This window comes from Fukomys damarensis, unplaced genomic scaffold (genome assembly GCF_012274545.1).
Source record: "Fukomys damarensis isolate Sample0158 unplaced genomic scaffold, DMR_v1.0_HiC HiC_scaffold_11, whole genome shotgun sequence".
In the NCBI taxonomy this organism is placed as follows: Eukaryota; Metazoa; Chordata; class Mammalia; order Rodentia; family Bathyergidae; genus Fukomys; species Fukomys damarensis.
In genome coordinates this window covers 365,993-382,643 of record NW_022900923.1, presented here as the reverse complement: position 1 = coordinate 382,643, position 16,651 = coordinate 365,993, and the positions used below count along the sequence as shown (strand labels likewise).

The following is a 16,651-nucleotide window of genomic DNA, read 5'->3' as shown; positions in this document are numbered from 1 at the left end:
TAGATGCAAATATTCTCAATAAAATACTTGCAAACTGAATTTAACAACACATTGTTTCATTATAGGAATGCGAGGATGGCTCAATATACACAAATCTATAAATGTAACTACATGAATGGAATCAAGGATAAAAATCATATGATCCCCCTTCTTTCCTTTCTTCTACCTCTCCCAGAAGGGAATGGAATTAATATGAGAAAATGAAAAAGTCTTTGTAGATGGGGGGGCCGCTGAAGGGAGGGCAGGGTAATGGGTAAAAAATAAGAGCCAAGATGGATTTATGTAAAGATTCAAATTTCTGATGATGTATGACATTATATTGTATACCTTAGTAAGTACATGAAAAAATATTCAATTTTTTTAGACTAAGGAAATGCTAATCAAACTATATTGAAGGCTGGTGATTTAGCTCAGTGGTGCCGCCTGCCTCGCAAGCACAGGGTCCTGAGTTTGATCCCCGGTACCCAAAAAAAACTATGTTGAGATTTCATCTCAGCCCAGTCAGAATGGCTACCATCAAGAATACAAAATATAATAAATGCTGGCCAGGCAGAGATTAAGAGGAGATCCTGTTTTACACTGTTGAAAATATAAATTAATACAGCCATTTTGGAAATGAGTATGGCGGTTCATCAAAAATAGAGCTAACATTTGATCCATCTCTACCACTCCTGGACATATGCCTGTAAGAATTAAAGTCAGCATGCTATAGAGATACCTGTATATCCATTCTTACTGTGGACCGATTGACATTAGCTAAGCTGTGGAAACTCTAGGTATCTACCAACAGGTGAACAGATAAGAAAGTGTGACGTAAGAAAGTAAAGGGAGGTGCAGGGCCCTCATCCAGCTTCACGGCTCTGCAAGAGCTCTGGCTCTGAGCACAGAGGAGCTCATGACCGGATCCTCCTTCTGTCTCCCATGTGTGCCTTCTGTGCTCAGAAGCCCCAGGGTTGGGCATGGAAACTGGCACAAAGACTTGCAGCCCACCTTTGGGGGGTCCCACAGGTGCTCTGTAGGAGGAGCAAGAAATCCATCAAAATTAGCCAAGCAGACTTGAGAACGAGGTACCAGGACTAAGCATCACAGCAAAACACAAATGGTGCATTGACCCAAATGCTGTGATGTTGATATCAGGCATGGATTATAATGTAACAGCCACTGTATTTAAAGGTAGAAAAAGATTTGAACCAACTGCACTGCTTTAGAGAACAGGAATCCATCACAAATGGTAGAGCTTCCAGAAATGAAAACCCTAAATGTAGTGGACAGGAGATTGTGAATCAGTGAATTTGTGTGGTAGCTTAAAACACAGAGCTGCAGCCCTCACACACTGAACCCTGAACCTGAGAGGGCAGAAACTGGCGACTTCGGGGACACTTGCTCTGGTGCCCTCCTGACCAGACTGGAGACGATGGGCAGAGCAGTGCCACTTACTGAGGAGTTGGCATTAGCTGTAGGCAGAGCCAGGCTGGGGATGCTGAGCTGGGCCACCCAGCCAACTGTGCAGCCTGATGGGACAGCCAACTTTGGACAGGGAGAGCAGGGAACTGTGGAAGAGCCCGGGGAAGGATGCAGCGAGGAAGTGTACAGCTCCAAGAGGCTTGAATAATCTCAGAAGAAGCAGGCATGGAGCTCAGTGCTACTCAGCCAGCTGCTTCAGTGTCTCCAACATAGAGTAGAAACCGCTGCAGATCTCTGATGAAGACAAGTAGACATGGGGTATGGTGTCCTCCTCAGGAAGCCTCTGTCAGTGGGAGGGGCAGGGGCAGCAAGGACGTCCTCCCCAGACAGGGAGGGAACCAGCGCCCAGCAAGGGAACCAGCCAGGGGGCAGAGGACAGGGTGTGGTAGCAAAGCCAGCTGCCCCACTGTACTCAGAAAGTTCCCAGGGAGAGGGTGCAAGGACCTGAGGCACACACTGCACACTCTGGCCAGGTGAGCCTTCCTGCCCTGGGTGACCCAGACTCTGTGCTGCAGGACGTGGCAACTCTGTGGGGGGCTCCTCTTGGCAGCTGAGCCTGTACTGAAGTTCAAAGAAATGTAAATAACCCAAAAGATCTACAGAAAATGACTGTCTCAATTTTTAAAACTTTTATCTTTATTATTTTTATGGTATATGTTTGCAGTAAATGATGAGTGCTTTCCTCATGGGGAGTCAGTGCATGTACATCACGTACCTTGATTCTTTATTCATCCCCTTCCTGTCCCCTCAGCTCTTGGTCCCCTTTCCCATGTTTCCCTGTCTCCCTGTTTCCTATGATCTATCTTTTGTTTTTTATACTTCAGGTTTCTCATGTAAGAGAAACCATGTGATATTTAATCTTGTGAGTCTGATTGATTTCATTTAACATTATGGTCTCAAGGTGCATCTGTTTTCCTACCAGTGACTCAAGCCTAGCCTTCTTTATGGTAGAGTAGTACTCCACTGTGTAATAATGTGGCTGCCTTTAAACCCAACAGAAACAGGCATACAGGTCAAGCAAGCCTCTGAGCGCCTGGGTGGAGGACCTCAGCCAGCGCCTGGACTTCCTCGCCACCTGGGCTCAGGCAGCCCACACAGCCTTGCACTGCCGGTAGGAGGGGCTGCTGTGGCTTGTTCTGTCTGGGTTCCCTTGGAACACGGGGACAAAGGAGGGAGACCCATGCCTTCCTTCAGGGTGGTAAAACAGAGTGCCCAGCTGAACCCTTCCAAGGCAGCTCTGTGTTGGGACAGAAACGACAGCATGCTCAGGGCACCCTGGAAGAACAAGAGTCAGCAATGGGTTTGGATGGGACAGATGTGGGGGAGAGGCTGATTGCCCAGGGGTGATCCACAGAGAGGCTGGCCCCGCTGCCCATGGTCCCATCCTGAGTGTCAGGACTGATACAGACAGGGGCCAGCGTGCTGGGAGTGCTGAAGTCTGTGCCCAACAGCCATAAAGAGGACCCTTGAGGCCCAGCCCAGCATCCTGCCACCCCAGCCTCAACCCCCTCAAGCTGTAGGACACTCTTGTGTCCATCACAGAGCATGGTGGGTTAACAGGGAGGTGGAGGCCCTCACCTGCCATCCTTCTCACACCCCCAGGTACCTGAAATTTATCACCTCTTGGAAGCAGGCTGCTTATCCAGCAGCCCCCAAGTCCAGGCCCCCTGCTGACCAAGGCAGCAACCCCTGGGAAGCATTTCCCAAGAGATACTGGCTTCTGGCCTCCTTCTTCCCACAAGGTGAGCCTGGGCACTGTGCATGGGATGCTTTCCACTGCCACTGGCCCACCCAACCTAGGCCTAGAACTGGGCCTGACGCACCTCCCCATCCCTGTCCTTATCACCCTGAAACACCTGAAACAGACCCCACCATCGAGCATCCCCAGTGCCTTGGCAGGGCACTGGCCCCGAGGCATTGAGATCAGTGGCCAACGCTGGGCCCTAAGGCCATAGGAGAACCCTGGGCTGGGCACTGAACCCCAGGCAGACCTGGTCAGTTAGAGATCAGGAGACAGCTTGCTGGGTTGTGTGGGTGTGGTCCTGTGCAGGCCCCTCCCCGTCCCTGGGACAGGAAGGGCTGTCCTTGCCCTGTAGCTCTCAGTAAATATCTGGAGTGAGCCTGGCATTTAGCTTAGTGGTTCTGCTGCCTGCCTCACTAGCACAAGGACCCGACCCAAGTTCGATCACCAGTACCAAAACAAACAAAAAAAACCCCAAAATCTGGAGTGCATGGCCTGCATGAACTCATGTGTGACTCCGTGCTGGTGGAGTCCAAATGGGGATGCTGCTCCAGGGCACGGAAGGCCACTAAGGAGTGACGTCCAAGATGGCCATGAAGCAGACCACAAAGCCCATCAGAGAAACAAAGTCCATTACGGCAGATTGCAAGGCTGCAGGGAGGGTGGTGCAGGTTGGGGCTGGTAGAAGCTGATGGGCCAGGAAGTAGCCAGGAAACCCTGCGCTGGACTGCAGCAACTAGGTGGCAAGAACCCTGGAATGCAATCACCCCAGAGTTGTAGGCAGAAAAGAAATGAGGCTCTAAAGCAACATTTTTATTTTCAACTTTATTTCCAACTTAAAACTTCATTGTAAAGCTTATCAAATGTTTCAAAAGCAAAATTTAAAACAAACTGTAGGTAATGTAGAAAAATGCAGCCCTCTCTTCCTTGCCAAGGAGAGAACGGAAACCCCTTCCATCCCACCCCAGCCTTCACGGTAGGTCCAGCACAGAAAACACTGCACACCACTATAGCACCAGGAGGGAGGAATTAAAACAGCAAAGAAAAACATGCTGACACACAAAAGCACTAGTAAGGTACTGACAGTTCCACCAGGACACAATACTAGACTAGCAAACCAACCTTGGGATCACATTCAGGGACTAAGTCACACACACTTCCAATTGCAGAGCGGGATGAGCACTGCATTTGCCAAGGGCTCCTCCACTGTGTGCGTTCTCCTGTGTAACACGTGGCACATGCACTACATTTCCCTGTACTTAAGATATAGGGAATGATTCAGTTTTGAATATAGAAGTTTAGTGAATTTGCTACTGTTCAATTACAAGACAACCAATAATGAATAAGGCTACAACAACTTCATTATAATTTAATGGCTAAAGCTACCTTATACCCATCTATTAAACAAATTTAAATCCCTTGGGTTGTTTTTAGATAGCACTCTTTTACCAGAAGTAAAATTTTACAGATATAAATGGTACATAAAATACAGATTAGACCGCATGAGATAAACAGTAGCAAAACACCGCTGAATTTTAAAAGTAAAAAAATATATAAAAATATTAGCCTAAAGTGGCAAACTTTCAAACACTAATATGTAAAAATGTTTAAATAGTGATGTTCCTCCAAAAATATATATTTATTCTATTTTTTCTATTTGCAACAGTGTATAAAGGCAACCATGACCTACAGTTGAGGTAGCAAAGCCAAAAATCACAAACTCTGGGTTAAGAAAAATACCTTTCCTATGTTTTAACAGCATCTTCTATACAATATTAAGTGAATTCTAATTGTTTCAAAACTTCTAATTCACATGTATTACTTTATAAAACAATTTTAAATACTAAAAATGTTAAAAAGCTATTACATTCTGACATTTATCTTACAATGAAAACACTGTACAAAAGAAATCTGCAGCTACTGTATATTACATACAAGTAAGCTATTTATTTACACCTTTCCAATGCAGGTTTAGAAGCTGAGGTTAAGACGATGACTGTACCATCTCCCTGCAACAGCATGCTGCCTGCACCACTCCTCATACCTTCAAACCACACAGCTAGGAAATGCTTTAAAGAGAAAGGAATGGAAGTTCTATTCTCTTAATGCAGTGAAACAGAAATGTATTTTAAATGCAACAGTGTTTTAACAAAAAACAGCTAGCAAAAGGAAATATATCAAAATTTGAAAGGAATCAAAAACTATGAACATTAATAAGAGTATTTTTTCAATGCATTTATAAGAAAAACTGTCTTCAGATTTGTAAGGGTTGAAATTTTCCTGTTAAGATACACAGTCTAACATTCTTATTTGTGTTTTTCCTTACACTGTTGCAATTTAAAAATAAACAGGGCTCCACGAAAGACCTGTTTGGCTCGCCCGTCCGGCACGCACCCGGCTGGCCAGGTGGGCAGGTGGTCAGTACACGCCGGGCAGCAGGCGGTATGGCACACACTGGCAGTACCGCTCCCAGGCCAGCCCGTACTTCCTTCGGCACTGCTGCTCGTCCCGTGCCTCCCGGTGCACCAGCAGCATGGCAAAGTAGACCACGTAGAAGTACGGCAGTGCATGCTTAAAACCTGCAGGTGAGAACGCAAACAGGCTGAGGTTTTTCTTGTCATGACACTGTGTTTTCTTCCTGCTTTTCCCTAATTCTCTAGGAACCAAAGTTTTCCAGAATCTAAGTGCCCTGAGTCATAAATTTAAAGTTCCATACTCTGCTGAGAAAAAACACACTTGGGCACAGTTTAAAACTCAAAAACTTTACTTTTAGAAGCTTAAAGTTAAAGCTGCAGGCTCTGAATCCCAACTTCCCTCAGGAGATGGGTGGGAAGGTGCTGTCCATACAGAGCAGCAGCACACTGCCCCTTGCAGGGCACCGCCAGGGCTCCCGCCCACCTGCACTCACCACATGGCAGGGACCATGCCAGGGCCATGATGAGGTCGCCCAGGTAGTTGGGGTGGCGGACAAAGCCCCACCAACCGGACACCAGGAGGTTCTTTCCCGTGGAAGTGTGAATGGTTTTCAAATCTATACAGAAAAATACATTCTTAATGATCCCTAAAAAGGAGAGATATAAAATCCCCACGTAATGCACATCACATCAATATGAATCCATACTCACGCGCAAGCTTTGGATCAGTGGGATTTTTCCGGAATGCATTTTTCTGAGAATTTGCACATCGGAAGATTATGTATCCACAAACTGTAACAATGAAGTATTTTTCTATGTCAATAATTTAGATATTATCTAATACTGAAAGTGATTTTCAATTTCTGCTGGAAAAATTTTTGCTTTGAGTGAATGTCCGAATCAGAAAATACTCTTGATTTCTTAAAAACAATTCAAAAACTCTCAACATCAGGTCAAGAGATAACTCTTCTGAAATTCTTTATCATCTATCTTGAAGATAAAACTAACAATTACAGTCACATCCACAAAAGAAAGCAAAACCTAAGACACAACCATGTAGTCCTGTGTCCCCTGGCCACAGGCCAACCTCAGCTCAGGGACGTCCCTCAGCATGAACACCTGCGTGAAACTGCACGCTGTAAGTTCCTAGCTGTACTCGTGTTTACAACGTCAGGGTCAGCAGGCCCTGACCTCTCACTACTGACGACTGCACTGCCAGGCTGAGGAACCCCACGTGAGCCTCACTATCAAATGCACAGCCTGTCCAGAGCACACCAGCACGGCTGGCCCAAAAATCCAACCCAGTTATGAACAGCCCAGGATCTAACTGACAGCTCAGGTGTCTTCTTCCATTACGAACTAAAGTTAGTGCAGGCAAGGCAACTGTATTTAACATTCAGTGCCGATTGTCCCTGAGGTGAATAGTGGTGGAATGCACAGACTCGAGTCAGATCAAAACCTGGCCCTCCAGTGAGGGCATGAACCTCTCTGCCCCTAAGCCCTCAGAGCTGCAACCTCAGTGCCTCCCTTCCAGTTAGGATATAAGCCCTTTGAAGCCAGGACCAATCCTGCTGGTCTTACGATAACTACTTGAAAAAGCAGACACTCAGGAGAGAAAATAAGCTCTTACTAAAACAATTTATGTTTAATCTACTTAAACTTGTTAAATTTAGAAAACATGTTTTGTTTAAAATTATTCAACCACTCACAATTCTGGGTAGGAAGCACTGTTCTCTCTCCTCTATCACAGCTGGCTGGGGCCACTTCAAACAGCAAGTGACAGACAGGCAGACACCAGAGCAAGGACACACAGTGCACATCCCCATGCCCAGAGCCCGAAGTAGACACTCACGCTTCAGAGCGATGATCAGTGTGGCCAGTGGCCAGGACAACTCGTGGGGATGGCGGACAAGGTAAAAGGCCTGCAGGCTGTAGGTGAAGGGAACCCACACCAGATCCCCAAAGGCCAGCATGAACCCAAACCCGTCGTGAACAATGTCCATGGTTGTCAGCAGCGCCTCCTACAGGGACCATGAGGAAAGAAAGAGCTGCTCTGTTTAAAGCCTTCACACAAAGGGCTGGTTTTAAGTCAAGTGTGTGAAGCTGTTACCATCAGTAAAATGGCCTTCCGAGTAACTGGGGTACAAATCCAGCTTTTATGCATTTTCTGAGCAGAAAACAGGCTGCACGGCAACCTGGTAAACTGACAGCTTCATCTCTCAGGCCGGGTGCCACAGAGACAGGGTAGACCCTGTGGGCAGCTCTGGACCCTCAGCCACAACTGGCGGCCACACCTGGGCACTCCCAGGACATTGTCTAACTGGAATTCTCAGCTGTCTGGTGTGGCAGATGGATGTCTTACCGATTTTAAAAATCAACTGTGACAAGAAAGAAAGGTTTAACACAGCTGTCAGGAGTGAGAACTCCAATCTGGAACACAAGCTCCACACTCCTAGGAGGCCTCGGCTACACAGGAGCACACCTGTCCCTGCCAACATCCAGTGCTTCCCTACTGAGCCACCACTCAACTCTGGAGACACTGCAGTCCTTCTGAAAGGACCAGGCCACAAGCGATCACCCCTTACTGTGCCCCATGCCGAACTGGGGTCTGTGCTCCTCAGAGAGGTACTGACTCTGCTGCCCAACAGCAGGGCACCACACTGCCAGGGCCACATGCTCGGAGTCATCCTGAGTATTCGTCACAATCTCACACAGGAGGCCTACTTGGGAGACCGGGTTCAGTGAAGAGCGGGGATGAAGGACAACCAAATAATCATTAAAAGGCATCAGACTCAAAGCAAAGGGACCTCCTCTCCGAGTGTCAGCAGATGTCACAGAAACTTGTTCTGGCACATTAGTGTGGGGCTGCCAAACTTTGTTTTTAAAATTGAAAAAAGAAACCTGACTTGGAATGAGGAGATGATTATAAATCGAACAGTAAATGTGACTTTTTAAAAAATTATAACATAGGCCTGAGGAAGAAATGATTTTTAAAGGGAAATGTTTAGTGGGAAATTTTTAAAGGGAAATGATTTTTAAAGAGAAATGTTTAGAGCTGGAGAGGACTAGTGAAACATCCACCGTTCTCAGCAGCAGCAGCTTAACCAACTGTGAGAACAGCTGTGAGCAGAAACAGCTTCTAAAGAAAGCTCGCTTCCTCACTGTCTTGATTTTTGCTTTTACATCCATCTGATCAGAGCCACACTCTGTATTTTGAAACATCAACATTAAAACATCTTCCCCCTTTAAGAACTAGTTGCCTCTTATCAAAAAATAGCACTCCAATTCAATTATCCATGCATTTCCATGTAATAATTAAGAAGTTAAATTTTAGTGAGTGGTGACCAATTCAGACAAGTAAAACAAAAGCCCAGATGTGTCAGTCTTAAATATTTAGAATGTTGTTTCTAAGCAGAGCCATAGACAGACATGTGGCCACTAGCACCTGCTCTTGCCATGACACCACAAGGCATCATCCTCCCTCCCTCTGTGCAGAAGCAGCAAGGCTCCCAGTGGCCAGGCCACCCACCTACTTCCCAAGCCACGGGGCCTGTGCTCCTATAGTTCCTTACCTCATTCCAGAGAGCATCTATCACGTACAGAAGTTGGAAGCTGTTCACCAAAACCATTGCCAAGGATGGAGCAGCCCGGTTCTGCTCCTTCATTTCAGCCAAAAGCATCGCCAGGTTAATCACCACCTGTGATCGAAGGGGAGGGAAGTCTCAAGGTTGACCACACACGGGGCCAGGCTGACGTCCCACTGACAACTGCAGACACCGTCAGTCATGCCAGTGCTGGGCAGGGGACTTCCATACCACACACCCCAGCCACAGTGCCAGAGGACGCAAGGTCATTTCCTTGGTGTTCTTGACAGAAACACATAAACTCACCCCAGTCATGAGAAAATATCAGACCAACCCAAGCTGGGAACATTCTTAAATAAAATCCTAACGATCACGCTTCAAAAAATGTGAAGGTAATGAAAGGCCAGGAAAGACAATGGCCAGAGTACAACAGACTCCAAGGAAGCAACAACGGGATGCTCCAGGACTGCAGGGACCCTGGAACTGAGGACACACAGAAACCCTGAGAGATGCCATGGCGTCGTGAGCGTCTATTCCTGGTATCACTAAGTGAAGGATATGGGGACCCTGTTCTGTGTGTGCTGCCCACCTCAAAAGCTGCAACTAGGTCAGAATAGGTTTTTGTTAAGGGGAGGTAAGTATTTTTTCTTACATTAATTCACCTCCACTATGACTTTCATACATAAACTGATATAGAAACAAATTTTAATACAGTAACTTATATCACAGCATCTTAAAACTCTAGGAAATATTTATAGTAAAATATTTTATGTCAAGTAGACAGAACTATGGAAAGCTATCATTATCCCTAAAAACATGTCCACATTTGTTTCTAAATGCAAGGCATATGTGTACTACTGAACTGGAATTCTTAAAGAAGACGTACCCATCCCATCAGGCCAGGGCGTAGTTCACAGAAGTATTTGAGATCAAAAGAACCAATTCTTGGATTCAACTCACGTCCAATGAAGAAATCATAGATAGCATTTCCTGAGAACAGAGAAGATTTTACCAAATGGTGCTCCAAACCCAACCACAGGCTTTACGGCCACCTGCTGTCCATCCCCGGGGCCCCAGACCTGCTTCTTTAGAGGACTGCAGAGCCCCTGGCTGCTCCAGGGGCAGAGGGCACAGCCTCCATGAGAGCCCCACACTGGTGCCCCAGGTGACCAGATCCCAACTTGGAAGGAATAGGATTTTATTTTCAATGTACAGATTTTTTTTAAATATGGAGCTTTTCTTTTTAAGTTTTACCAGAGTTAACCAATTTGCAACAGCTTTTTTTTTTTTTTTTTTTTGGCACTGGGGATCAAACTCGGGGCCTTGTACTTGTGAGGCAGGCGGTGGCACCACTGAGCTAAATCCCCAGCCCAGCTATTGTCTTTTTAAAGGGTGTCTACTATTCTGGACAAACAGTCTCTATCATAACTTACAATTCTTAAAAATTCAAAAAAATGTCTACATTATCAAGAAACCGAAAATAGGAAGGGAAACAAATAGCAAAGTAGGAGGAAAAGTCAAAAATATTTTTTTCCTTTAAATTAACTTCCCTCTACATTTCTTCTTCATCTTTTATGCCCTGTTTCTCTTCATGCCCCACAAAATAAAGCTAGAGATCAAAGCGATCTCCACAGGTGTGGAAGTAGCTGCAGAGGGCACTCACCACAGCTGGCTGGCGACAGCTCGTCCCTGGGTGCCTTCCGAGCTCGTGCGTAGAGGTAAACACTCAGGACAACTGCAAACATCATGGCCGCAACAGCCAGCTGGAGGAAATGGTCGAACAGGTAATGAAGCTGTAGGCCCCAGAGAAGACCTGCACCAAGGACTGCAGAGGTCAAGACGAAAGCAAAGAATCCTTCAAAAAAGAGGGAAATGACTAGCATTAAACCAGAGCTGGGTTGAAATCATACCACTGTAAGACAAAGCACCCCTGTTCCCAAATCTCAATGCCATTACTCAGGCTACACTCAAACAGGCAAATAAGCACTCTCAACGTAGGTTCCCCACTCTTGCAGTTCGTGAAATATTTTAACACAGTTATCCCTTTTCATAGTGAACAGTCATTATCTGCTCTTAATTAAGGGAAAGCTGAGTGGAAGTACGATACTAAAAGCAGGAAAGAACCTGAAAAAATCACTTGATGCAAACACTCAGCCCAAAAGTCAGGTGGTAAAATCCAAGCAGGGCTCAGGCACACAAGGCAGGGTCTCATCCTTGCCTCCTGTGAGGTTATGAGTATTTATACTCCCTCTTCAGTACAACTCTGTAGTACAACTACTGTGTAGGACGAGAGCTCACCCCACCCCAAGAGCAAAGCAGCGGCCCATGCTCAGTCCACCATCTCCACCCGGCTAAGCAGTTTCATGGGCCTGGCTACAGAAACTGTGGCACTCTTGGGACCCAAGTGCCACTACTTCTGTAAGAACTCTAAAATCAGAGTGTTTGTGAAGAAACAGGGTCAGTCTCTCCACTATTTAAATCCATGTTGTCCATATATCAAGTTTACTCCAAAGAATAATTTGTAACATTTGAACTTTTGAAAATATTCACTGAACGCTCACAAAATTTATAAATATTAAGAATGGCACATGGACTAAAAATAATCATTTGAAATTTCTTAAAAATCGCCATTGTGGTAAAACTCTCATTAAAAGAATACCCAAACACTGGAACCAGGACAACTGGATAAGTTTTACACAGGGACCAGCCATCAGGCCAGCCCTGACTCCGACAGCTCCGAGCCTCTAAAGGTACCAAGCCTCCAAAGGATGCGGGCAGAGATAGAACACGAGCACGAAGACCTGTGGGAGGTGACCTAGGTGGCCCAGACTGCTCCCTTGACTCCACCCCTCTGCCAAGGGCACGCAGCCTGTAGGGAGGGTGTCTGAACCTGTTCCCTCCGAAAAGGAATTCAACTTGGTGACAGCAAACACACACGGAAGCCTTGTGTCTCCCAGCTCAGCTCGAGCTTGGCAGATAAAGGCACATGGCAGCTGAGGCACCCTGGCCCTCCCATGACCCCATAGTCTGGGTTCAGGTGGTAGCAGGAGCAGGCAAGGCACGAACCTGGGCACCCACAGCTAGGACAGCAAGAATGAGAGGGTTCAAGGGCCAAGTGTTGTTCTGATAGATACAGGCAGTTCCCAGCTTGCTGGCTTCAGCCGACAGCTTCTCTACCTCAGGCAAAAGCAAAGCACATCCAGTGGAGACTATCCCTCAGAGCTGGTCTCTTCCCTGCTCCCACCCAGGCAGCTACCCAGACCAGCAGGGAAAATATGTGCCATGTCCCGAGTGCGCTGAGACCCCACCTCCTCCAGGCATCACAGATGCCACAGGATTACAGCCAAGGGCTGCCCACACGGACACAACTGGAGGAGGACCTGCAGAGACAAAGGGAGGACGGGCCCGAGGCTGCTGCAGCAAGCATGTGGCCAGGAAAGGGCCCGAGAAGAAAGGTGACACCAGTGAAGCGGGGCACTGACAAGAAGGGACAGGACATCCGCATCCATGCAGGGTTCCCAGGGTAAGAAAACACTGACAGCATTGCAAGCAGAATGGGTGCTACTGAGAAATGAAACCAGGGCTGATTTCAAGCTCAGCACTGCGAAGGGAGGTAAAGTAGGTAAGGTAAGACAAGGCAGGTAAGGTAAGTAAAGTAAAATAAGCAACTGGGGGGCTGCTATTTCACATGACCTGAGTCCTACCCCTGGCTCCAGGTAAAGTTTCTCTGCATACCCTTCAAACCACTAAGAGGTAACTTCCTGTTTACAACTCACCCTGATGGAGTCAGCTCTGATGGATTAAAGCAGTGATGGTGAACCTCTTAGGACAAACAGCCCACTGTGGCATGCACGCCACATGTTTAAAGAGTGCAATTACCCAAAAGTTTAACTTATCGAATCATTTGAGTCTTTAAAAAAAAAAATCACCATTTAATCTATACTTGAGTCTTCTTCCATCAACAAGAGGCAGTCCTTCTACAACCTATGAGAAAAAAAAGTTTTAATTAAAAAAGCACATTACTGTCATCCTTACACACGACAGATGTCACGTGTGTATATAGTCATCTGCTGTCTCTTAAATCTCAGCGTGCCCGAGGAAGACCTCTCTGAATAAGGAAGCGGAGTGATAGCTTAGAGAGGCCAACAGAGAGCCTGCGCCCTGATGAAGTCATCTCACCTTCAGGAACCTAAATCGAGTTAATCACTCACTTCTCGGTGTGCTAAGACTCCTGCAAAAGCCACCTTCTCCCCCTCACAAACTGAGCCCTCCTAAGACCATAGGTGCTCCAAATACCAACATTCTGCATCTGGTGGGGCCCTCGCCCAGCAATCTGTGACCTCCACTGCTTACAAACTTCAGTGCCACCCAATTTCTTCCTTATTGGCTCCACTCCTGCGCCATCTGTGGTGCCCTGTGCATCTGGTGGTGTGCACGCCACAGCTCTTTGCTCTGCCTTAGACCCACCCCATGACCTCACGAGCGCCAGGAGGAGCTGACCTCCAGGGCAAGGCCCACGCAGGACACAGGCTCCTGGTGCGTGAGGGCACAGCCCTCCCATTTCACTTCCCTAAGTCACTGCAGTGAAACACAGCCATTCTCTCAAATCATCCAACAGCAGTAGGTTTATGTCCAGAGTTGTTCTTCAGCTACGAAGGAGAACCCAGGGGAAAAGCAAACTCCGTCCGATCACAGGATTAGCCACCCGACTTGCTGATTTCAAATGACCCTTATCTCTTTGTTGGGTTTTAATCTGCAAATATAGATATGTGTTTAACATACACCAGGAGATATATATATATATTTTTGGGGGGTGGGGGTCACTCTAGTCTGAACATATATCTGATTTGTAACCACCCAAACTGCTTGTCTAGTAAACATCAAACTATCCCTACCCTACTTGAATGAGTTTGTTTGCAGTGTTACCATGGCAACAACCAGAGGTTCCTTCCTGCAGAACTGGCATCAGGTGCATCCAGGCCCTGGAGCCCATGTTCCGCCTATTGCTGGCCCTTGCCATGATAGAAGAACTACCTGATCCTTGGTTTGCAACTGGCAAACTTGCAAAGCTCTAAGAATAAGATTCTTAAATAAATTATTTACTACTCAGGAATCTCATGTTTCTTTAAATATATTCAGGTAAAGTACTCTACTGAAAGAATAAAAAAAAACTACACTTAGCAATGTGAACAAACTTTAAAGACATGAGTCTGAAAAGCACATAAAACATTTTTTTTTTTTTTTTTTTTTTGGTACAGGGGATCAAACTTAGGACCTTGCACTTGCAAGGCAGGCGAGGTGGTGGAACTACTGAGCTAAATCCCCAGCCCCACGTTCTTGACAACTCATTTCTCAAAAGGATTAAAAATCATAAATTTGTATTTTTAAAAAAAGTGCCACAGCTTATCAACTACTGATTTAAAATGCTGCATCTGACATACGGTGAGGAAGAACCCCACACACACACACACACCCCAGCTATCTCTCCTGGAGTTGGGCCGATTTGCAAACTAGCTTATTCTTTTCTATTTGGTTTAGAAAGTAACACACAAAAATCAGATTTTTAAATTTCCACTAATAGGCAAGTGTTATCTGGCACAGGAGTAAAGTGTGGTAGTTATGACAAACAGCAGCATCTAACCTTAAAACTGCTGTGAATTCACGTATGTAACCACAGAAGAGAAGCTAGGAAAGCCTCACAATGCTATGTCCTACCAGCAAAAACTTACCTTCCCAACTGGCAGCAGGTAAAACAGAGCTTGAACAAAAAACCAGAGGAGGTAGAGCCCACTGGCTCGGGGCTCCCACAGGTCACACAGAGCTGGCAAGGGAGACGGGAAGCTCAGGAGGCTGGGGTTGCCCTGCTGGCACAGGGACAGCAGCAGGATGACGACGATGGGCAGGCCCAGCATGATGAGCAGCGCACCTGTAAGCAGGTGAGGGTGGGGTCAGCCTCAGCCAGCTCAGCTCTCTAAGGCCTGAGCTCAGGCCCAGCTGGTGGTCAAAACCAACCTCCAGGTCCCTCAGAACTCCTCACTGCTGCACAGCCCCCAGAAGAAGCAACTGTGGGCATCAGAGCAGGAAAGCACAGATGCTCAGCACCCCACAGCTACGACCCAGCTCAGGACCCAGCTCCAGACATCTCCCCGAGGACCACAGAGGAGCAGGAGACCAGCAAACTCCTGGCCAGACATCTGGAAATGACCCATCTCACCTTAAAAACTTTGTATCCATAAATTTCCCAAAACTAAAACAAGTCACATTCTTGTCAAGTGTGCAGACTTTGGGTGACAGCAGACACAGTCAGCCAGGCATCACCGCTCACGAAACATAGCAATGAAGCCAGGCAGGATTGGGAACCATTCAGCCAAGCACTTTCCTTTCCCAACTCATCTGTCAGTCCCACCTAGTCACAAACCCCAAAGCTGTGCTGTGGCAAGGGCAGACACCACACCCATGTTCCCACCCCAGGAGTGGCCTTCACAGTTCTCCTGTCCCCATCCAGCACTGCCCCTCCATACAGAGCTATCAGTCCCAGTTTACCACTTCTTTGTACTTCTCTACTCCAGGGCTAAGACACATGCTGGAAATATGCTTAAACACAGCCATACTGACATCCTGTTCACTCCCCCATTATCTCCGAAGGGCCCACCCACCCAGACCTGTGCAGGACACCTACCAGGAATGCCCCCGAACTCTAGCTCCTTCCTCTGAGGGGTGGCCACATGAAACATTCTCAGCAAATCGGGTTCTTTGGCAATAAGCTTTTCTTCCTTAGAATTGACTTCATCAAATTTGACCTCTTCTCTTCTTGGACGAAGGCTATACTGAGTAGACACATAACTGCTTTCTTGGGGCATGGTGAATCTTTCCTAATTAAAACACAGAGAGTATTAAATACTTATATCAACAATTCCACAAAAGGAACTCCATTAAAGAATTCAGATCTCAACAGAGCTGACACTAACAGGAATGAATCTGCCAAATTACATTCAATCTTAGACCAGATTATAATAAACTATTATGATTTCCAATGTGAGGGGGAAATAACATTAACAAAGAAGAGCTGCCCAAAATGAGAGCAACCTGTATATCTCCCTGTCTAGGAGATGTGACTTCCCCTGCTGTGTACCTGAGGTTTTCTGTGAGGTATGTCCTTTCCCTCACTCTGCTCAGGCTCTGGTCCTCCATTGTATATGCTGACGCTGTTCCGAAATGGCTTCTAGGTGGAATATGAGTCATTTCAATCAAAACAACAGCGATGACAAGTTACTACTGAAAATCCAACAATAAGCCAAGTATTTTTACAGCCTTAATTCTAAAGAATTTTAATTCTTATAAAAATGAAAAGGGGGCTCTAGGACATAGCTCAATGTAGAGCACTTGCCTACCATGTGTGAAGTCTGGGTTCAATTCCAAGCACCACCAAAAAAAAAAAAAAAAAAAAA

The 16,651-nt window shown here is 46.4% G+C and overlaps 1 protein-coding gene across 6 annotated transcripts in view; it reads right to left on the bottom strand.

Annotated features, from left to right (window-relative positions):
- Positions 1–3,499: 3,499 nt before the first annotated feature.
- Lbr (lamin B receptor) overlaps positions 3,500–16,651 on the bottom strand; it is a 31,459-nt gene continuing 18,307 nt past the window's right edge. For all 6 annotated transcript variants that reach the window (XM_033762002.1, XM_033762006.1, XM_033762005.1 and 3 more), the window contains 11 exons: positions 16,336–16,425; positions 15,883–16,075; positions 14,933–15,129; positions 13,133–13,187; positions 10,867–11,058; positions 10,090–10,193; positions 9,192–9,317; positions 7,472–7,640; positions 6,331–6,411; positions 6,114–6,236; positions 3,500–5,784 (listed from right to left, as the gene is read on the bottom strand). In XM_033762002.1, the coding sequence (XP_033617893.1) occupies positions 5,624–5,784; positions 6,114–6,236; positions 6,331–6,411; positions 7,472–7,640; positions 9,192–9,317; positions 10,090–10,193; positions 10,867–11,058; positions 13,133–13,187; positions 14,933–15,129; positions 15,883–16,075; positions 16,336–16,425 (1,491 nt within the window). In that variant the 3' untranslated portion in view covers positions 3,500–5,623. The remainder of the gene's footprint in view (positions 5,785–6,113; positions 6,237–6,330; positions 6,412–7,471; positions 7,641–9,191; positions 9,318–10,089; positions 10,194–10,866; positions 11,059–13,132; positions 13,188–14,932; positions 15,130–15,882; positions 16,076–16,335; positions 16,426–16,651) is intronic.